This window comes from Hydra vulgaris, chromosome 03 (assembly GCF_038396675.1).
Source record: "Hydra vulgaris chromosome 03, alternate assembly HydraT2T_AEP".
Classification (NCBI taxonomy): Eukaryota; Metazoa; Cnidaria; class Hydrozoa; order Anthoathecata; family Hydridae; genus Hydra; species Hydra vulgaris.
In genome coordinates, this window is record NC_088922.1 from 16498088 (window position 1) to 16522373 (window position 24286).

Below are 24286 nucleotides of genomic sequence, written 5' to 3' on the forward strand. Positions count from 1 at the left end.
GCCTCTGTTTTTACTCTTTGAATTCTGTAGCCCTAACGACAAAATTTTTTGTAAATATTAAAGCGCAGTCTTAAAGAGTATGAATTTAGGTAACATTTTAAACTTGAAGTCATTATTAAAAAAAATATCTTGGGGCCCTTCTAGGGTCTCAAAAAAAAAAAAAGTTCGCCAACTTACCCAACCCTAGGGTAAGGTAGCGCAAACTATAAAAATAAATATTAATGTACTATTAAGTGCAAAATTTATAGAAATTTTTATATTTTTTTTAGAAACAATTTTAAGCCAAATATTTAATATTACTTTTAGCTGGTACCAAATATATTAGTCTGTATAACAGCCAAAAGTAGCCTACTTTTTTCCATGTTTTATATAAGGTTACTTTCTATATAAATATATATATATATATATATATATATATATATATATATATATATATATATATATATATATATATATATATATTATATAAATATATATATATATATATATATATATATATATATATATATATATATATATATATATATATATATATATATATATATATATATATATATATATATATATATGTTTGTGTGCCACAAAACTTGAAATCAATTTTTGAAAGCTTTTTTCTCAACCAATTTTGCTCAAATTTTGCACACTTAATCATTTTCGATGACAATACAAGGAAATGGAAAAATTTGACCAAAAAAAGTTAATTAAGTTAACAAAAATTTAATTTGTATTTCCCTATATATTTTATTTATTTGATATGAATTACGTGACAAAAATCATTAATTTGCAAATTATTTGCAGTTTCGAAGGCATTAAAGCGCAGCGATTCAAAACCTATTGTTTTAAGTTAAGTAATAAGTCTTAAGTTATTAAGTTAAAAACCTATTGTTTTAAGTTATTAAGTTAATAAGTCTTAAGTTATTAAGTTAAAAAAGAAAAATTTAGTAAAAACAGTAATTTTTAAATTTAAAAAAAAAAAAAAACAGTAATTTTTCCTTCTACAAAAGATAACAAAAAAAGAATTTCTAGGCCCAATAGAATTCTGCTTGCATAAAGCATGGATTTGAAAAAAGATTTTTTTTTTGATTTACTAGTTCTCTGTTTAAAAAAAACATTTTTTTTTAAATTTTTGAAAAAATTAATTTTTTCAATATTTTTATAAATTAAAAATAATAAAAAAATTAGTTATGCAAAAATATAATTTTTTTTCCATAGAAAATGCTATGAGCCAACTTGCCCCGTGAAAATTTATTTTTTACATTAACTTACTCCAAATGCCATTTTTCAATAAACAGTCTAAAGATCTTAAAAAACGAAGAGTATTGAAAAAAAAAAAAAATGATTAGAAATAGTAAACTTACTTATTAATTAACAGAAATTTTTTCTGCAATTTTTTTTTTCATATGACTATCTTCTTTGTAAAGAAAAAGGAAGCGGTGTTCCAATAGTTACGCTTTTGTCCATAAACATATAAATCCCAATATCTCCAATGCGCATGCGCGATTCTTGAAAATATTTATATACACACTTATGTTTAACTAGATCATTTTGTTTTGCATTAGAATTGTTTTTAGCAATAACAGTAAATAAATAAACAGTTTTTCATTAACAACCATTCCGACAAGTTTTTAGTTGAATACCTAGGCTAACCTTTTTAGAAGAATTCAAATTTATAAAATCTTCACATTCTAGACATTTAAGATGCATTACTATGTTTTTAGGTAAAATAAATTTCATAATAAAGTTAAAATCTTTATTTACATTTTGAAGATCCTATACATCTTCTTTGTTTGACAACATGTTAAAGGTGGAAGAACCTGTAATATTTTTAATTGAATTTCTGTCTGAAAGAATAGCAGTTTGAACCACAGATCCTTTGTTTCTGAGGCAAGTGCGCTACCCCTGCGCCCATGCTGCTCTACAGAATCAATTTACTAAATCGATACTAAAATTAAGAAATGATAGTTTTTTTACTGTAGAACAAAGTTCAATCAATTTTGCGTTGCATATCGTGCATCATCTTTGGAATAAAATAGTATTACCAATTTTTGATCCTTCTACTACTCTTCCTGTTTTTAAAACTAAATTTAAAAAACTCGTTTTCTTTATGGACAACGTTCTAAAATTCTACTAAAAATGTATGTATTTTTTAAATCTTCAGCTTATTATATATTAAAATGTTAGTATGTTACACACACACACACACACACACACACACACACACACACACACACACACACACACACACACACACACACACAGACACACACACACACACACACACACACACACACACACACACATATATAAATCGAATGTGTTTAGTTAATCGAATATAATTCGAATTTCGAACCTAAAGTTCGATATTTAAAAAGTCGCTGTAAAATTATATTAAAAAGTTTAAAATAGAGTACAAAAGAGTAAGGAGCGTTGTTTGGAATTATTTTGATTGGCGTAAAATTAACGTTACTATTTTTAGATTTTGTAACACTGGATTCATATATATCATTTTGTTTGATATATTTAACTGCTGATTTTCAAATGCGATCATATACACTGGAGAATAAACCGTTTGTGGCTGTGTCATATACGGGCAAAGCAATATTAGAATCTCTTGAGAAGCCAATTGAAGATTGGTTGCTACCAAGAGTAGTACCAATATACGTACTTTGAGACAATGGTAGTAAAGCGTGTACACGAAATAAATGTGAAAGTAGAAAAACAACTAAAAAAAGTACTCCTCAATTTTCATTTCGAACCAAGTAATACTTTTAATACAATAATATAAGAAGATCAAACATTTAAAACAAAAATTGATTATTCCTGTGGGAATCTAATAAAATTTCGAGCTTTTGCTTTAGTGGTAAAGCGTGTGCACGAAATAAATGTGAAAGAATAAGCACGTTATTTTTTTTTCAGTGGTTGTATTAAAATCTTTTTAATTGTTTTGTATTTTGTTTACCACGTGTTGTGGTTTCAAAAAAATATGTTAGTTTTTGTATTTAACTTGAAATTAGTTTTAAAAATGACAAAAGAAGAAGATGTTAGAAAAATAATTATGCACAAATATTTACAAAATCCTAACAGTAGCTACATTTCGATAGCAAAATCGTTGCAAATACATCCATTAGGGTACTTGCTTTTGAGGAAATTTTTGAATTTCAATAAACTACCCCTTGAAATATGGGACATTGGTGTTAAAACTAACTTTGGAAAAAAATTAGTCTGATCGGTCCACTCTTGTGCTTCCCGCAGAGCCCATTTAATTAAAAATAATAGTCAAAAAAACGCCGAAAATGCCTATGTTCTATAGGCTAGGGGGAGGTGATAATATAACAAATTTTAACTCATTTTTTTTATATCATACAGGTATTGATTTATATTTTTAAATAAAAAGGGTAGTTAAGGCAGAATATGAATACTTTTGCTGTTTTATTGTGTTAAATAGTATTAAAAATCGCAAAAAAATGAATTATTTTGCCGCGAATTATAATCATAAATAAATATTACAATTAAAAATTTTTTTTGAATGACAATATATCTTTAATTAAATAATAATTATTTAAAATAACGATAAAGTTTTTTGTATAAATTATTTTCAATTTTCAATCATTTTTGCCATTGTAGAAAGTGAGTCAATCAACCTCTTTTTAGACAAACTTGAAGACTTTTTTCCTGGCCTTTTTGTTGCAAATCTAGCTTTATCAAGAGTTAGCAGTCTGTTCTGAATTTCCTCTTCTTTATTGTATCTGTGCACAAACTGTTGCATCATTCCTACTGCTCTTTCAGCAGGATCATTTACGACAACTAGAGATTTAGCAAAATCTTTGAAGATTCTAAAACTTGATTGTGTGCACCAATGCTGAGGTGGGAGGGTAAGCCAGTCTCTAATTCTTTGTTTATCCAACCCAATTCTATCAAAAATCAAGTACGAGAATTGATCAACTAGTAATGATAAACTTAGGGATCATTATAAACTCTCTTTTTAATCCTAATCTTGTTTTCCACTTCAATAAGCAATTTGTTGTTCGTTTCAAAATAATCAGAGTTTGGCATGTCATATTGAAGCATAGCAGAAGCAATCTTATTTTTATCTTCATTAGAAACATCTTTATCCAACAAAGAAAGAGGTACAATTGTAGAATCAAGATACCAGGAATGTTTGTAAAATGGTTTCAATACTGCTTCAATCGCCTCTGGTTTGGCACAAACGTCTTTGTATAGATGCATTTTATGTATTGATAGTATATCAAGATATGGTACTTTGATTGCTTTGTCAGATTACAAATACCATTTTGCATAAAAACATGACATGAATTTCGCCATGATATTTATTGCTTCTAAAAGTAGTTTATCTTCTTGAACAAATTTAATCTGATTAAAAAGCAATTGCAATTTTAGATAATATATGGCTTTTCCAAGAAACCTTGCATGGTGGACAGCTCCTGGTTTCCTAATTTTTACACCTTCAAAAGAAAAATAAGCAACAACCAGCTCAGCTAGTTCTTTTCTCCTCCTATAAAAAATATATTTTTACTTTTAACATACTTTTTGCAAAAATTAAGTGACTCAACTGCAGCACATTCGATAATAGTTCCTTTTGTCTTACCCCAATGAAATCGTGTAACATCATTCGTATCATAATGAAAATCAGGACTTTCAAGTATGTTTTTCAGTTTTTTAAATAAAACATTCTCTTGTTCAGATGTCTTTCTTTGTGTCACAACATTACAAAAGTGAACAATCTTTAGCTCTGATATGTGGTGTCTACAAGCAAGAAATAATGGATAGATATCTAGATTGCTTAAAAGAACTGCTAATCTGTCATTTTTGAATCGCTTGTCTTTTTTTATTCAAATAAGGTTTTACAATCGAAATGAATGATAGGTGGATATTTGGAGGCTTTTAAAGCAGCTTTAATTTCATTTCTGACTTGTTTACTTATTATTAAGTTTATCATGCTATTTTTTTTCCAAAGTTAGTTTTAACACCAATGTCCTACATTTCAAGGAGTAGTTAATTGAAATTCAAAAATTTCTTCAAAAGCAAGTACCCTAACATCCATACACCGTTAGATGTGTTATTCAACGTTTTTCTTAAACAAAATCGATCAAACGCAAATCTGGTGGGTGAAGAAAGGAAGGTTTTAAAGATATAAAACTAGTTAGAAAACTGGTTAACAGTTTTAAGAATAACCCAAGCCTTTCACTAAAAGAAAGCACAAAAATATATGGATTTTCTCATAGTTTTGTTGCCAAAGTTAGAAATCAACAAGGTTTTCATTTTTTCAAAGATCAAAAAGTGCCCAACCGTTATGAAACTCAACAAAAAAGTGCAAGAACCCGCGGCAGAAAGTTGTATGACATTTTTTTTTCTAAATATTTCTGTATTATTGAAGACGATGAAACTTATATCAAGTACGATCATCGACAAACTCCTGGTGCTGTTTATTATATTGCCAAATATAGAGGAAAAGCAGATAAGAAATTTAAATACACAAAACATGACCAGTTTGCTAAAATAGCTATCCACACTTTCTGGTCAAATATACGTTAAAGAATGTTTAAAAAAACGCCTTTTACCTCCCATTAAATCACACAATAACAGACCTGTGTTCTGGGCTGATTTAGCTTCAATTTATTATTATAAACTAGCAATGGAATGATATAAATAATAATGTGAAATTTGTGCCTAAAACAGAAAATCCTCCTAACTGCCCAGAATTGAGAGTTATTGAAAAGTACTGGGCTATTATTAAAAGAAAAATGAGAAAAACAAAAACGCTTTGCAGAAACATTAAAGATATTAAAATATCATTTAAAAAAGCATCAAATAGTTTTAATTCCTTTTCTGTGCGTGAGCTTATGGGTACCACTTAAGCCAAAATTAGAAGATAAAACATTAAAAAAAAAAAAAAATTTTTTAATATTTGATCTTCTAATAAATTGTACCAAAATTATTATTTTGTTCGAAATAAAAATTGAGGATTACTTTTTTCAGTTGTTTTTCTACTTTAACATTTATTTCGTGTACACGCTTTATTACATGATTCAACACTTTATGGAAGAGAAAGCGCTCTTAACAGCCAAAATCGCATTAACTGGTAAGGAGGAGAATCTCACTACAAACGAATGGAAACTCGCCGTGGGTTATGTAAAGATTTTAACTCTTTTTGAACAGGCTGGCAGAGAGTTGTATGGTAAAAATTACCCAACGTTATCTAGGAAAATACCAGCTCTGCATGGATTACACCAGAAATTGTATAGTTTCATCAGTGATATTGCAAATAGAGGCTCTGGAATTTCATTGGCGCAGTGATTTGTGGCATCTTTAGAAAGAAGGTTTCTTTCTTTTGACGAGGTAACACAAATAATTATTTATATACTGAGACTCATTATATAAGTGTTTATTTCAGTGTTTTATCAATCTTTTTTTGACATTTACTGTCATTATCAATCACACACCAATTTTTAATTACCTATTTCCACATAAAGCTTTCTTTAACTTCAATTGCATTATGGACAATTTTCATACTTATCTAATACATTAATATCTAATTATCTATATTCCTTGAACTACTTGACAGTTTCTGTAATATTTTATTAGGTTCAGCCAGATGCAATTTGCACACTGGTAGATCCAAGGTATAAGTCACTTTATTTCAAGCAATCTGAAAAGCTGGCGGCCAACTTATCAAAACTTTGTGAACTACTCAATGAACTTCCAACAGTACCAGGTTCAAGACCAAACCAGTCCAGTCTCAGCACTCAGTGACGGAGTCTACACTAGAAACACAATCAACAGGCTGGTGGGAATCCCTCGATAACATGATGAACGCAACTGCAACCAACGACAATGTTGTTGAAGCTGATGTGTTAAGTACGAGAACGCTTGATAATAATGTGAAGACATACTTGAAAGATATGGCAATTGGGCGCAATGGTTGTCCACTGGTGGACATGGTGGAGGCACAATAAAAGTTGATTTTCTTGTCTTGCTAAGCTTGCTCAATCGCTTCTGGCAATCCCTGCAGCCAGTGTCAATTCAAAGAGTCTGAATTCAACATCTGGAAACATCGTTTCCATTAAACGTTGCGGTCTTCTATTAGAGTATGAAGCAGAACTTACCTTTCTTCATAAAAATGTGTAGACTTTTAGCATTAGGATAAGTACAATTTGTTGATGATGACATTTTTAAATGAATTAAATGTATTCTTTCACTAGTTTGTTCTCGCCTAACTCTAATACATATATATGTATATATATATATATATATATATATATATATATATATATATATATATATATATATATATATATATATATATATATATATATATATATATATATATATATATATACATATATATATATATATATATATATATATATATATATATATATATATACATATGTTATAAACATTTGTTTATAACATATATATTATTCCGAAAGGATATCCTTATGATCTCCTTTTGGAAACCTAACTTTATATTGCTTGTACGCTAAATTGTAAAAATTTTTTGTTTGTTTCACTTTGATTTTCTTTCTTAACTATAACTTTAGAATAAATCTTTTAGACGAGTTTTAATTAACGAGTTTTTTTTATGATCCACGTGGTGTGCATCATACTCGCAACTTCTCGCTTCATAAGCGTGAAGTTGCGAGTATGATCCACACCACGTCTCTGGTAGTACTGGGTTCAACTTGTTTCTCCGCGCAGCGGCCTTGTTTGTCAAGGTTTGTGTTTCGGAGTTATAGAGTTGAGAGAAGGTTATAACCTTAATTAAGTAACCTCCTCAAATATAGTGGCCTTCTTTGGCTTCGGGAGGTAATTTAAAATAAAATCAAAAAAAAACATGATTTAGATAATTCATCTACCAAATCCAACTTTGAAATGTAATGTTAATCTTTCAAGATCATTCGTAGAATCAATAACTTGTTTCTGCAACTGCATAAGGTGTATTGATGTGTGAATAACAGATGCTTGAAAGTTCATTTCTAGAGAAAAACCATCAACAGCCTATAATGTTTGTTTAAGAAGACATTGTTTTAAGCAGCATGAACATTATTGCATGCAGGATAGAGATTACAACTTTTGCTCACAAGATTATTTTGCTTTGGTAATCAGATTTTCTCATATTATTGTTTAATATAAGTGCGAGAGCTTCATTTATAGTGTTTTGAGCATGTTCTAAATCAGAAGGTTGCTTTCGGGATAAACTTTGAACTATATATATATATATATATATATATATATATATATATATATATATATATATATATATATATATATATATATATATATATATATATATATATATATATATATATATATATATATGTACACTTGTTATTTTGCGACATGAAAAAAAATAAAAACCTTTAAATAATATACCAAAAATTTATTCTACATTTTTGCTTTGCAAAAAACTACATTTTCTCACTTTATTGCATTTTTTTTTAAATCAATTTTTAAATTCAAATCAATTATTTTTGAGGTCCCCAATTTTGAGGTCCCAATTATTATTAAGATTTAATTTTTCAGACATTTTTTTCACTTTTAGACAATGTCAGTTTTTATAAATTGAAAGTCATTTAAATCATTTTGTAAAAAAATAGCTTTTATCACCAATTTTTATTGATCTTAGGGGAGATCTTAAGGCAGATCCGCAGTGCTCTGTGATGAGACCGTAAGGATTTCTGGGAGCACCTAAATAATTACAAAAAAAAAACAATTTGTTATCAAAAAGCTTAAATAGTAATAACGAAAAATTTTAACAAAGCTTTAAACTAAATTATATGAAAAACACTTTACTTTGCAAATCAATTTTATTTATAAAAGCAAATTTATATGAAATTTATAAAATCAAATTTATATGAAAAAAAACAATTTCTTTGCAAAGAAAATTTTAAACATGTGCAGCATCAGCTGTTTTAACAATGACGTGCAACGACAGGTTATTAAATTATGAAATTTTAATTAAACATCCTAATATTTTGTATGAAAAATATAGCATTAATGGGACAATATAAATCTAACAAGGATTGAAAAAATGAAGAAAAAAAAAAAAGGCAATATTTTGCGCATTTTTCTAATAAAATTTTTAAATAAAATTACTTTAAAATTTAGTTTTTAAAATCGAAATCTTAATTTCACAAATATAATAATTCTAGATCAGAAATATTTCAATGCATTTAAGCATTCAGAAGTTGTTTATTATCCTTTAAAATCTTTAACAAAAACTTTTTTTTTTTTTTAATTTGTATTGCATCAATTTATTGCAGTTATATTTATGCTAATATTATAATAAGTATGCCCTCAATGTTCAAATCTGTTACATTCGGTACTATAACAGGCCTAATATGAGTCGCACTAAAGTCAGATCCGTTTAAATATTTGTACATACAAAGTAGTTGTACAACTTTTAAAGGGATGAAACATTCTCAATTTGGCAGCAAAGAAAATAAACGTAGCTTATTTTCTAGTCAGTCAAGTTACTATTTATTTATAAATTGTATGTGCAAAATTATTATTTTGTTTTGTTGTTTATGAAAAGCTTTCCTTTACATCTCATAAAAAAAATATAAATACAAATTGATAAATAATAAACCGACAGGGGTTTAAATAAGATATGAAAGACCTATCACCCACCTATACTTTTTTAGAGTCTCTTCAGATCATAATAAAGTTCGAGTATACTTGATAATAAATCGTGAAACATGACTCATAAATTTTAAATTAAGTACAAAAAATAATTAAGATATGAAGGTATAGTATTCAAATCAAAAGCTTTCGACAAAGATTGGCAAGCTGGTCTTCTCTATAAGCTTGCTTTTTATGGTGTATCTGGGAATGTTTTTGGGATTATCAAATCATTTCGTTCTAACGAATTTAGAAAAGTCATCCTCGAAGACATTCGAGGATGACTTTATTTTTATTCATTACCTATAACTTCTCGGGTATCTCAAGGTTTCATCCTTGGTCTTGTTCGTTTCTTATCTAGATTAATCCTGACAACTTTACATCTAAAGTGGCTCTATTTGCTATGAGTCAAATTTATACTCCTGTCTTGAAAAAAGGTCTACTTCTTTCAATTGCTTAGAACACGCAGTCGATCTTAAATCTGATCTCACTTCTGTAACAGATTGGGGCTTGCAGTGCTTGTGAGCTTTTACTCTAACAAAACTCAATTATTTACTTCAAACAACTATTGTAATACCATTTACATTCCTATATTGATGAATGGCAACCATATCACCGAGTTCGCTTCTTTACAACTTCTCGGATTATCAATCATTACTGACCTCTCATGGAAACCATATATAAAATCGATTATTATATTAGCCTCTGCTAAGATTGCTTCCTGAGCTGGGCGGTAGCGCAACTTGGTCCGCTACTCTGCAACTCCATTACGTGCGAACTTTCAAATTAAAAGCGCTTTTGTAAAAGCGCTTTTACCAAGAAAATATGGTGGCGGACTGAGGTCGTTACCAAAAAAAACTCCAAAGCGCTTCTCCTCTAACAATTAATTTAGAAATACCATTTAAAATTATTTAAATTAGAGACATTTTTATTTACTTAAAATGAAGTGAAAGGAAAATGAACTTTTCAAATTATCAAAACTTTACTGCGTTACCAAAATAGTTTCAAATGTGTTATATTTGATTTAAATACTTTGATGAAGCTGCAGATGCTTTATATAAAATGTCTGCAACTAGCTCAATATATAAATTATATAATTTAATAATATGGGTTAATCTAGAATTTTAGTTACATTATTTAAACATATGGGTTAATCTTTTTCAAAAAATGTTTAATGAAAACTGTTTCTAGTCTATATTTTTCAAATTTGAAAAGCTTTTTAGTCAATTGAAATTTTGTATTTTACATAAGCTCTTTAAATCCTTAGTTTGATGCAACAAGACAATGGTTCAAACTACGCCCTTGCACTCAACCAGTTTGTTTTAGTCCAGTAAAATATTTTGAGCTGGTCAACTCAACACTGGTGAACTTTCTTTTAGAAGGAAACTTTAGAAAGCACTGACGTTGCGCAGCTTAGATAATAAACATGCCAATTTTTTTGTCTGAACTCCAAATATGATGCTTTAAAAATAGTACATAAAATTCTATATTTTTTGTTTTATATGAATATAAAAATCTATACTTTTAATAATGTTTACACTTGAACGGTATTTTATTTCTTTTGTACATTCCTAATAAAAGCTGTCAGTTGTCAGCTGCAATTGCCATGAATATAGCACAATAGACAATACAATAGATAGAGTAAAAGATGCATGATGAAAACTCTTAAAAAAAAACAAGATTTTGTGCCAGAATTCTACAAAACTCACTAGGTGGATTCTGATGACATTGATGTAGGTTACAACTTACTCATAAAAAATCAGTAACAAAAAGTAGATTTAAATATAATGCAGTGTCCACTCGCTGGAAAATCTGGAAAAACAAGAAACAACTGTTTTTGAAAATCATTTTCTAGTTTTTCCAGTATGTTTTTCAAAAACAACTTTCTCTAGTTTAAACAGTATTTCTAGCGAGTGCACACCCTGTAGTAAAGAGTAAAACTTTAAAAAAGCGTCACTTTATATATATACATATATAAATATATATATATATATATATATATATATATACACATATATATATATATATATATATATATATATATATATATATATATATATATATAATATATATATATATATATATATATATATAAATAGAAAGTTTACTCTTCCTCTTCTAGACATGGTCTACAAACTCATTGCAAACGTTGTTGGACCAGCTCTATCTCTCAAGCTTGAGCCTCTGTCTCATCATTGTAAAGTTACATCTCTTTTTCTTATAAGTTACATATCTCTCTACAAATACTACCATGGTTGTTACTCTAAAGAGCTATCGTCTCTAGTTCCATCAACCATAACTCATTACCGCTTGACCAGTCATTCAGCAAAGCCTCATTCATTTACTGTATCTTAGTTTAGTTTAGTTTAGTTTGATTTATTTCGCCGTTAAGAATATATACAACGTACAAATATAACAAAAGGAAATGGCTGGAGCAAGTAGAAGGCATCAATTAGCCTTATCACCGAGCCCCATTACAACCGTATTTTACAAGTCTGTAAAATATTAAAATTTTTTTACAAAAGGTCAAGTATAAGAAGTTAAGAAACAAAAAAGTACTAAAAAATTAAAAGTAAACTTTGTTAAAAAAGGTATAAAGTGTATAAATACATACGCACATGACACAAACACACATACATATATATACATATTGCCTCGTATTGTCGTTTTTATAATAAAATGAATAAAATTCCATCTACAACAACATAAAATATATAAAAGTGTCAATAAAAAAATAAATATAAGATAATTTATAAAAAAATACTGCATGTTTAGATTAAGTGAAACAAAAAAATAAAACTTTTTAAACTTCAAGACTAAATATTCTTAAGTAAACATTTTTAAAGAAGAGCGGTAAAGACATTGATATTCTTACTAATAATAGTTGATTTTCTTCTTATTTTTAGCTTTTTGGTAGTTAACATGTTAAAGTTGTTTAAGTTAATGTATCATTATAAATTTTTTTTGATAACTTCTAAAAAAGACTGGCAATATTAAGAATATTAAAATCCATATTTACTAAATGATATTTTAAATTAGCATTGAATTGCGGAAGTGTTTGTTTTTTACTATGAACAATCTGTTTAAAACTTTTCCATAAAAAAAGGTCCCCGATACTGAAAAGAATAAGAACATAACTTTAGATTAAATTTTGGAGTTACAAAATTGTTTTTGGAATATCTTTTGGGGTATTTATGGCTTATTTGACTAAAATGCTGATTAAATATTGTTGGAGATGTTTTATTTTATACATGAATTGTAAGACTAAATATATATTAATTTTGTACACGTTTAATGATCCTAGCTTACTTAGAAGTGGCTCGCAAGGCACATTTCTTGTTGTTCCGAATACAGTTCTGCAAGCATGTTTTTGTTTTGAATAAATTTTTTTCAACTTTGTGTAATTTGTGTTTGCCCATACAATATTTCCGTAAGTTAATATATAAAAGAAAAATTTAAATTTTTTAAAGACCTATTGTTTAAGAATGGTTTTACTTTAAACATTATTGCAATATTTCTTGAAAGTTTTCTTTCCAGAGAGCTTAAATTAGGCGTTGCGAACGAAAGGGGCACACCAACCAATTTTCGAAAATCCGTTTTCTTTAACCATTTTTTACTTTAGTCAGTCATCTACAATATAACACAAGATCAACGTGTCAGTGGGCCTCCAACCACTACAGAGGGGGAGGGGGTGTATACTCTTCAACCACGTGGTAGGAAAAAAGTGTAATTTCGCGCGCTTACTCAAAACTTGATTTTGGTTGGTGTGCCCCTTTGCAAACTTCAGTCTAGAAACTTCAAACGCGATTTACTCAATACTTGATTTTGGTTGGTGTGCCCCTTTCGTTCGCAACGCCTCAAATGAGTCCTCCAAGATAAATTTTCATCTAAAGTAACACCTAAGAAGTTTAGAGATGTTTGTCTAGTAATATTTATTTTATTTATTTTCAGATTAGGTAATTTTAGAGGAAGATTATCGGTTTTATTTTGTTTATGAAGTAGTATATACTTTTGTTACGTTAAGCGATAGTTTATTACAGGTAAACCATTCTTTTACTTTGTTTAACTCTTCATTAACTACTGTAAAAAGCGTTTTAATATCCTTATGTGAATAAAACAGGTTGGAGTCATCCGCAAGAAAATAAAATTTAATAAGTTTGATGTAAAAGATAAATCATTTATATAAAGTGAAAATAATAGCGGTCCTAAAATCGAGACTTGAGGAACTCTGCATGTCAATATACTTTTGGACGTTTTACCTGTTTCATATAGTATAAACTGTTTTCTGCTTGATAAATATTCTTTAAACTAGAGTAAGTTATTGTTTTTTATTCCATAATATTCAAGTTTTTTAAGAAAAATGACATGGTTGACGGTGTCAAAGGCTTTAGACAGATTAATAAAAACCCAAATGTCAAACAATCATCATTGAAGGCATTTGTTACATGGATTACTAGCTCAGTCAAAGCGTGATCGGTTGAGTGATTTTAAAAAAAACCAAATTGCTTGTTGAACAACATGCTGTTTACCGTTAAGTAGCTGTTAAGCCTATTATGCATTATGCATTCGAGTAATTTGGAAAAGCATGACAGAACCGATATTGGTCTGTAATTTGAAGTATTTGTATCATCACCAGATTTAAGAATTATGATCAAAACCTGCGCTAGTGTTGTTTTTTAGACTATCTAGAGCAGATCGCAACTCATAAATATCTAGTTTAGATTCGTCCATTACTTTATCATAGGTTTTTAAATATAAATCATATGAAGAAGAACTTGACGGGACTTTTTCAGCTAAGTTAGGCTTATTATCTGTCTCTGCATGCTCTAAAAACTTGGGAATTTGTTTGGGTTTCTGCTGTTGGTGTGAGCTAACTTAGTGGGTATATGATGGCTTGAGTCAGCAAGGATCTTTTTAAGGATATTAATGCAGATCTTGTTTAGTAACTCTTCAATGGTAAAACTAATATTGAAACTGCTCGAATTGGTTACATCAATTTCAATAATGTTTAGAGCATTGTAATCAAAAAGCCGCATTTCTTTTGCGGCAGGAATGCATGAAGTTAGAATAGGAGCACTATAAATCAAGAGAATTATAGCATAAGATATATAGACTTGTAGAAGATTGAGCTGAGTGTGACCAATTTGCTTAAGGCGTTTGAGCAGATATAGTACTGATTTTATATTGCTGTGCGCTTTTGTCCATAGTTCGTTCCAATCAAGATTCTCATTGAGCATGATACCAAGGGATTTGTGGCTGTTGACTTTTTCAAGCTCAGTAATGTTGAGTACAAGAGAAGATATAACTTGAATTTTGAGTACCTAGAATAAAATCTAATGATTTTACATTTAGAGCTATTAAGTTTCATTCCACTGACAACAGACCGTAGCGCAACACTATCTACAATGGATTGAGGTAAGTTGGCAGGAACTTTATCGTAGGTTATATAAGTTAGGATATCGTCAGCATATTTTTAGAGAATGGTTTCAGGTGAGAGATAGGCGTTAATGTCAGAGATGAAGAGAATGAACCAAATTGGACCCAAAACACTTCCTTAAAGCACTCCAGCTTCTATAAATTTCCAGTCAGTGGTGAGATCATTTGTTTTAATTCTTTGGCGACGGTTAGATAAGTAAGCTGCAATCCAATAAGTGAGCCAGCAAGCTAGAATATTTATTAACTTCAGCAGTAACTTGTCATGACTGACAAAATCAAATGATTTTGAAAAATCAAATAATATTTCAAAAATTGATTTTTTATTACCTTTAACATAACTCCAGTCCTCTATAATTTGAATAACAGTATCCATTGTACAACGTTCTGGTTGGAAACCAAACTGTTTGTTTGAGACCCATATATGCTTGTTGTGATAGATAATAAAACTAGTAATAATGTATTCAAAAAATTTGCATAATGCGGATGTAATGGCAATCGGACATATAGAAATATCAAAATTATCGCAATGGCAATCGGACGTATAAAAATATAAAACTTGTCGCAGGCAGTTTATATTTCATACGGTGAGTCAACTAAGGTTTAAAGATCGGTACATAGTATCAGTACAACTCATCATTGTGTCAGCAATTCTACCTGACCTGTAAATCACCTTGCAGGGACCTGGGTGATTGGGTTTTTAAAGATTTAGAGGAGGCTGAATAACTACAACAACATGTGACGTGAATTACCAAAGCCAGGAGGGGTTTTGGACACTTAGCATTTAGGAGCATTACTTTATATGATTGGCTTGTTTCTAACTACACTACTCCAAGTCGGCTGGAGTGAACTTTCTTGGGTGACTGATTGAATGTTGAGGTTAGTTTCTATAATTGTTAATTTTTGTTCTAGTTTTTTTGTTTGGTTAGCATGTAAGTTGATAGTAGCTTTCTGTTCAGAGATGATATTCATGAGCTCCATTACCCAGATCTCTAATAATTAATTTAATAAAAAATTAGTTAATTTACACCAAAAAAGTACTTCTCGTTTAGATATTTTATTAAATTTATTTATAAAAGTTTAGACAGGAGCAAGGTTGTATTATGCTTAAACAGAGAATTTAAGTGTTGGTCTTTTTTATTTGATATATGTTCATTATTTCCATGTTTTTCATTAAAGGTTTAGTAAATTGCGCATGCCCTTGTTGTATATAGTTCTACATTCATGTTTTTGCATACAATTAATTTTTTTAGTCTTCGTTGGTTGACAACTTCCCCACATAATATTTGCATTGCCGATGTAACAATGAATTAAGCAGAAGTAAATAAATTTTTCTACTTAATAAAAATGTTCATCTAAAGGAATTCCAAAAACTATATAATATCTTGTTTTTGATTTGCTTATATGGTTTATATAACAATTAGATAAGAAAAGATTTTTATAGCCTGCAAACGTGATAGAATTTAATTTTACTATGAGTTGTTGAAATCATTCACATAAATTAACACTCCACTCAGAATATTAGGCATTTCAGATGCACGTGTTGCTTTCTATTAGTTAGTTTGCTTTTTATCCAATAGCATGCTTTCTTTTTTTTATCCAATAGCGTTTAACCTTAACGATTGCCTGTTCAGTTGAATGATTTTTTTGAAAAAACGCTTTAACTTAAAAAATGCATATTTTATAAATAGTCTTAGATTCTATTATAAACTACACGTTTGAAGGTTTTTGAGAATACAGAAAGTACCGATAAGGGCTAATAGTTGAACAGGTTGGAGCGACCGTTGTTTTTATAGATAGGATAACTCTTCCAAGTTTAAGTATATCTGAAAATATTTTCTATATCAAAGATAGTTTTACTATGCGGAGCAGAGATTTTGTAATGCTTTTTTTTGTTAAATATTATTATGTTACTGGGTATTTCATCAAATCCTAGCGATTTTATGTAAACGTAGTAACAAGTATACGTAGTAACATTAGGTAAGCGTAGTAATTAAAAAAGAGCTACTTTTCTTTTTAATCAAGTTTTTATCATTGCTTTAAGAAATAAAAATAAATCTTTATACCTGAATCAAAACCTAACACCTGAAGAATAAAAACAAAACAAAAAAGAACCCTGAAAAGATATCTCAAAAAAACTTTGTAGTAATAAAAATAAAAATTCAAGTAACGTTTCTTTAAATTCTCTCAAATCTCTGGAGATATAATAAATTTATAAATACAAACAACTTTAAAAAATTGACGACTGTTTTTTAAACTCCACGATTGTCAATCAGTGGCTCCCTATCAGTAGAGTAACAGTTATTATTTGAATTATCTGTTTCCGGAAAGCTAACCGGAGCCCGCCCTCCAAGAAACAGTTGCTTGTTAAAAAGATCAGGAGTTTGGAAAAACTGTCCATATTGACTACTAGGAGTAACAGCAATAAACGAGGGTTGTTGAATAATAAATCCAGTGTTAACATGTTCTGTATTGCACAGAGAAAAACAGCTGATAAACGAACATACAAATGCAATACATCCCGATAATGCTGCGCCAACGGTGGATAAAATAATTAAAGGTTGATTAGACGTTAACACTGCACAATTAGCATTGACTTAAAAATAGAAATACATTTTACATAAAAGTAAAAATTTTTAATATATTTTATATATTACAGCAACATACATAATAATATAACCACATATGTAATAACGCATACAGAAACAAGTAAATTGAATGGTTATAAAACATATATAAAAGAGTACACTCTTAAAAATAGTATAAACAAAAAACGCCACACTTAGTAGGCACCTATAGTTTCTTTTTGGCAACGCAAATGCGCACTTCAAAGCTTGGTTTTTTACAGACCGACTGTTTATGCTTAGCTGGTTTGCTTCAAATAATGTTAAATAACGTTCTTAATTTCAAATTGCTTATAGATCAAAAGAAGCTGGAACTTTTACAAAGTGTTTAAATTAAATTAAACTCACAAACTTCGTAAAAAATTATTTTCTCTACTTACTAAGTAAAAGTAAACAAAAAAATTATATGCTGGTAGTTTTTTTTTCTCCTTTTTTTTGTGAGAAATTTCCTATTTTTTAAATGTCTTAGCAATAGTTAAAATAATTTCAGCACTGAGAAAAGTTCATACTTAAAAATAGCATTCAAGAACTTGAGGTTTCACAAGTCTGTAAATTAAAGCTAAAGTTAGGATTCGAAATTATATTATTTATAATTATAAAACATAAATTCTTGGTATTTCACATTTTAAATAAAATTTAAAAGGTGTCCTTTTCGTCTATCTTGCAGACCATATAATTTGCAAAAATATCTCGGTTGTTTAACATACTTAAAAATATCTCGATTGTATAACCAACTAGCAGCAATTCCTTAAAATACACATTAACTACACTGAGTACAAATGCTACAGCACTTTTTTGTTTTCTCTTATCGAATTATTTTTGAAAAGAGTCTAGAATCATGTTTCTAGCAAAATGTATTTTTTTTTAAATACATATCGCTAGAAACATAATACAATCTTGAATAAACTCTATTGCGAGGAAGTGAAATTGAAAATGTTGTAACCCAAAGCAATCAACATTTTGTTACAACGTTATCAATTTCAATTAGTAAACATTACTTATAAAAGTAATTAAACATAAAGCTTTAAATACTATTAAAAGAAACGTTTTACAGTACAATCTCTCTAATTCGAATTTTATGGGGAAAAGTAAAAGTTCGAACTAGAGAGATTTTCGAATTATAGAAAGTTGACTTTTTTTCAAATATTCTCGTCAAAGTAACTAATAAAATCCAATCCAGCAAATAGTAATTCTTAGGCCTAAATGCAATATATATTATGTGTTTTAAACTTTTACATTTTCAAAAAAAAGTTAGGAATTGTATATTACCTTTTATGAGCTTTTAATTCCGTGTCAATGACACAATTTATATCTTTAAGAGCCTTTTTCAAATTATCTCCAAAGTTAAGGAGATTCGAATTAGAGAGATAGTACTGTATAAACATTTTATTAGCATTTTTAAACATTTTATAACGTGTTATAAAACATCAAAAAAGTCTATACTATAAAAGCCAAAAAAGTCTATATTATAAAAGCCTCTAAGTCTGTATATAAAAGCCAAGAAATAAATTTAATTTACAGCGCTTAACAGCAGTAAGGTTGTTAAGCGCTGTAAAGCAGTTCCGGTACCAAAGCAGTGGTGTTTTGGCACCGGAACGCACCGGAACGTTGTTCCGGTGCTTCATTGTTTTTTCGGATTGCGCTCCGTTACGTCATACCTAAATATTAGATTTAAAATAAATTTATACGCTATAAATTAAATTTTTAGTATTATAAACTACATTAAGTTACTTACTACTATTTTTAAGTTTTTCAATCAGTTAAAAAAACTTAATTTTATGGCATATTTGCAAACTATTTTACAACATATTTACAAACAAAGCTTATATAATTCTAGTCGAACTGTAAGCTGTAATATCGAATACTGTATACTGCAAGCGAATACTGCAAATAAATTGATTTTTATTTGCTTTGAATTATAATGATTGAATATAAATTCATTTTTCATGGTATTGTTATTCAAAAACCAGCTTGGTTATTAGCTAATATTTTATTGATACTATTTTTTATATAGTAATCAATCAATATATTCTGAATTAGTTTGTTTATGCGACACAATGGTCGCAAAAAGTGACCAACGGAGCCGTCCAGTTACGTAGACCTGGGAGATGTGAAAATAAAAACAGATGTAGGTGGTGTCATTGAATAAAAAATAAAAATCATAAGAAAATATAAAATGTGTGGCAAGACTTTCGTAAAGTAGAAAAACGAAGAACAGACGATAAGGGGTATGGGGAGGAACAACTAACGCTCTAGTCACTCTGAGTGTTGAACATATGCAACAAAGAACAAATATTTGATATACTGATTTTAGAGACTGTTGATGTCTACAGGTGTGATGGTGTAGTGCATTAGTATGTACCGTTTGGTCGTCTCGTATGGTCTCGTTATGTTTTCGTTCACTTTCAAATCGGGTGAATAGAAAGCTAAACACACTCACTCCTTGCGCTTATGGGCTAGCACATCAGAGCCAGACGTAAGACCTACAGAATGGATTTCAATTGATCGAATGCACGCATTAGTCACTGTAGGCCACAAGCCATCGCTCTTAGTCAAAAGAGCTACTGCCCCGTGCTGGTGTGGAATGATGTGCTATGGAGTGAGATTTTAGATCCGAGCACATAGTCAGCGAGCGCTGATCCGACGTGCATTGTGGAGCTTCCGAATAAACGTGTGCGTGAGTATTAGCGTAGCCATTAGGTTATTGAGCGCCGTAACCACATCCAGCGGGATAGCCTAATGTCCGTTTTGTCGTTGTAGTGTACATTGGAAGAAGTCGGGGCTCACCAGCCACAAAGAATAAATTTGTTTGTTTATGCGACACAATGGTCGCAAAAAGTGACCAACGGAGCCGTCCAGTCACGTAGATCTGGGAGATGTGAAAATAGAAGTAGATTGTAGATGATGTCATTGGGTGAGAATCATAAATAAATGTAAAGACTATTTTGTAGGAGGAAGAAAATTTTAGGACTCAGGGACTACGTGAACAATAACTCACGCTCTAGTCATACTAAACAAATGATAAACAATGGTCTATGAGTAAACAAGTCAATATCGATACGCTGGTTCATTAAAGGCAACCATGGCTAAAATTATCGCACCATACAAAAACAATAAAATAAGTAGATAACAAAATATAAAGTAAAATGATAAAAATATAAGTACGAGCAATATAAAAAGAAAAAATAGGCTAGTAAATGTGCTACTATATATGGTCTAAACTCTAGATAACAAACTGAAAACTGATAATCACCTGTGTGAGATAAAAGTATATAAATGTCGTTAATATAACAAATTCATAATATAAAGCTGACAAAGCGCTATAATACGTGGGTGTAAGAGGTAAAAAAAATGTTGGTGCCATGGTAACCAATCAAAATTAAGTAGTTTTTCAATCAGTTAAAAAAACTTAATTTTATGGCATATTTGCAAACTATTTTACAACATATTTACAAACAAAGCTGATATAATTCTAGTCGAACTGTAAGCTCTAATATCGAATACTGTATACTGCAAGCGAATACTGCAAATAAATTGATTTTTATTTGCTTTGAATTATAATGATTGAATATAAATTCATTTTTCATGGTATTGTTATTCAAAAACCAGCTTGGTTATTAGCTAATATTTTATTGATACTATTTTTTTATATAGTAATCAATCAATATATTCTGAATTAGGGTAACATGGGGCAAAGCGAGACACCGCGCAGTGGAAAATAATACTACAAAAACGTACCATAAATGTTTTTTGCTCAAATTTCAATTTTACTGCAGAAATTATATTTTAATTTTTTTTAATAGATTATTAGTTAATCTTTACTATAATTTAGAGATTTCAGCACATTTTATGTAAAAATATAATTTTTGAAGCCCAACTGTTTCATACTTTTGTAAATCTTCAATTGAAACTCATTTGCTTTATCAATTTAAAAGTTGTTTTCTGTAAAACTTTTAATAAATAAGTATAAAGTGTTATACATTTTTGAAAGCATCATGTTATGGAGATTTTAGACAAAATTCATATTTTTAATTATATGGTTTCGCTTACTAATAATTAATTAAACTACAAAATAAGCTAGAAAATAAAAAATCCTAAAGTTTTCCAATATTTTTAGTAGTCACCCACGCTCCCCTACGTTTTATTTTTGTAATTGATTTGTAGCTTAGATGTCTATGAAGTTGGTTTATTAAAAATCAGGTGCGGATACGTGCGGTCTCTAAAATTATAGATAAAAAAGTGTTCAAAGTCAGAAAACAGAAAACCTCTTTTTATCGTGGTTTCAGACAATATCTGTTTATAACAATAGTTTTGCGTAAGTTATTTTGTCTATTTTTTTTATTGAGAATTAATTTTGATGGACAAATATTCTATTGTTGGTATTATTATCGGTTGTTGAAGATGAAATTAAAATCCAAATATACTCTTTTCGGCCATCTATATTCAACTAGTGTTGTAATGGAATACTAGTGAAACATGAACTTTTTTTAACAATGATAGGTGGAAAAGTGGCTCAGGTATTGACGGATACGCCTTCTGCCCCATTCCTAAAAAAATGTATTTAAAAATAAATGCAAAAAACGTAAGGTTACTTTTTTGTTTACAGAGAAACTTTTCTTGCTTTTACATTTGCAAAATCAATTACGACATCTTGAAAATTTATACTTTTTTAAAGTGTTCTTTCAATTGTCATTAAACAAAGAGCATTTAAACGATCATTTAACCTTGAAAAACGGAGATCATTTTTAATTATTGCCATTTTCGAAAATGCTCTCTCTGCTCTACTATTAGTTATAAGAATGGTAAGAAAAATCCGATATGCGATGTCAACATTGGGAAAAACTGATTCTAACTTATTCCTACGAATTGCTTGTAAACTTTCAAGTGCTGATATATTCTTTTCATTTGCCATGAACTTGGAAAACTGGATAATTTAATCAGGGAATTGTGTATCGAAGTCTGAATTATTGTCCAATTATTGCAAAAATAATATTGCAATCTTAATTTATAATTCATTAGTGGTAAAAAAAAAGAAATAAAAAAAACTTGCATTTCAAAAAATATATACAATATTTCATTACATATTTACCAAAAAAAATAAGTAAATAAAAAAACAAACATCTATTAATTTAAGTGATATTTAGGGTTGCTAGATATTCTCTTTGCCAGCCCGGGACATCATAATGGAGGACGAAAGCCCGAAAAAAATTTTGTTTATTAGACTATGAATATATTTAATATACTATTACTTTTTCCTCTTCATTGCGTAACCGTATTTCTGGCTACTGGCAGCTGCATTAAGTAGTTTTGATCTTTGAGAACAAAGTCATAGAGCTCAGTACACATTTTAAAAAAATTTACTGAAACTTGGAGCTTTGCGCTCACAAGTTCAACAGTCGCTCTATTTCTTTCCGTCCTCCACTTGATATTCATGAGTGGGAAGATTCTTTCACAAAATGCATTACTTGCCGGGATAAACAACACATAGGAAACAATTTTTAGTAAATTTACAGGAACATGTTTTTTACCACAACTATCGAAAAGTGTTTGCCATTTTACAGCAGCATAGTCACTTTTATCATCCGCAATAACGTTTTCTAATCCTAACTTTGCTGATCCAAAAAAAACTCGATCCAAAAAAAAAGATGATTTAAAAAAACCTCGAGCTATTGTGATGAAATTACTAAGCTATAAAGATAAAGTTAAAATGCTTAAAAATGCAAGAAAATTGAAAGGAACTGCGCTGTATATCAATGAAGACTACTCGCTTGATACTTCGATTTTGAGGAAGAAATTGTTTGAGGAAATGAAGAAGCACAGAACGAATGGTATGTACTCTATAGTTGTTTATGACAAACTTATTGTTACTAACAATAAGTTTGTCATGTTTGTCAACAATGTTAGGGATTTTAAAAAAACAAATAAAAACGCTTAGCTAAATTTTTGTATTTGCAAACATGTTTTTTGTTTATATATATATATATATATATATATATATATATATATATATATATATATATATATATATATATATATATATATATATATATATATATATATATATATATATATATATATATATATATATATATAATTTGTTTATTTGCATAAATATTTATTTTAAATATCATGGCTGAAAAAACCGCTTCACAAAACATAGAATCTGAACCTTTTCAAGTAACTAAAAATATATTATTAGACAATTATTCAGACGCAGATGCAATGAAAATTTTTCATAGAAATATTGAGATAATGTTAAATAATAGCCTTTATTATAATTCAGATATTTCAACTCTTACTGATGACCTAGGTCTTGGTGAATTTTCAATACTACATTTGAATATTAGGAGTATTCGAAAAAATTTTGAGAAATTAAAACAATTTTTATTTAGCACCAAATTTAATTTTCTAATTATTTGCCTTACAGAATTATTTTTCTACAGAATTATTTTTCTAATTATTTGCCTGTACAGAAACATGGTGTCGGGATAGGGAAGTTGAAAATGATTCTAATTTTCAACTTGGTAATTTTAAGGTTGTCCATCAAGTTAGAGGCTCTGAAAGAACAGGCGGAGGAGTGTGTATTT

General features: G+C 29.0%; 1 protein-coding gene across 1 annotated transcript in view; it reads right to left on the minus strand.

The window, feature by feature from the left end:
• Positions 1-17098: 17098 nt before the first annotated feature.
• Positions 17099-24286, minus strand: part of LOC124808994 (uncharacterized) — a 45210-nt gene continuing 38022 nt past the window's right edge. Inside the window, exon 4 of the mRNA XM_065792485.1 lies at positions 17099-17671. Within this exon, the coding sequence (XP_065648557.1) occupies positions 17328-17671 (344 nt within the window). The 3' untranslated portion in view covers positions 17099-17327. The remainder of the gene's footprint in view (positions 17672-24286) is intronic.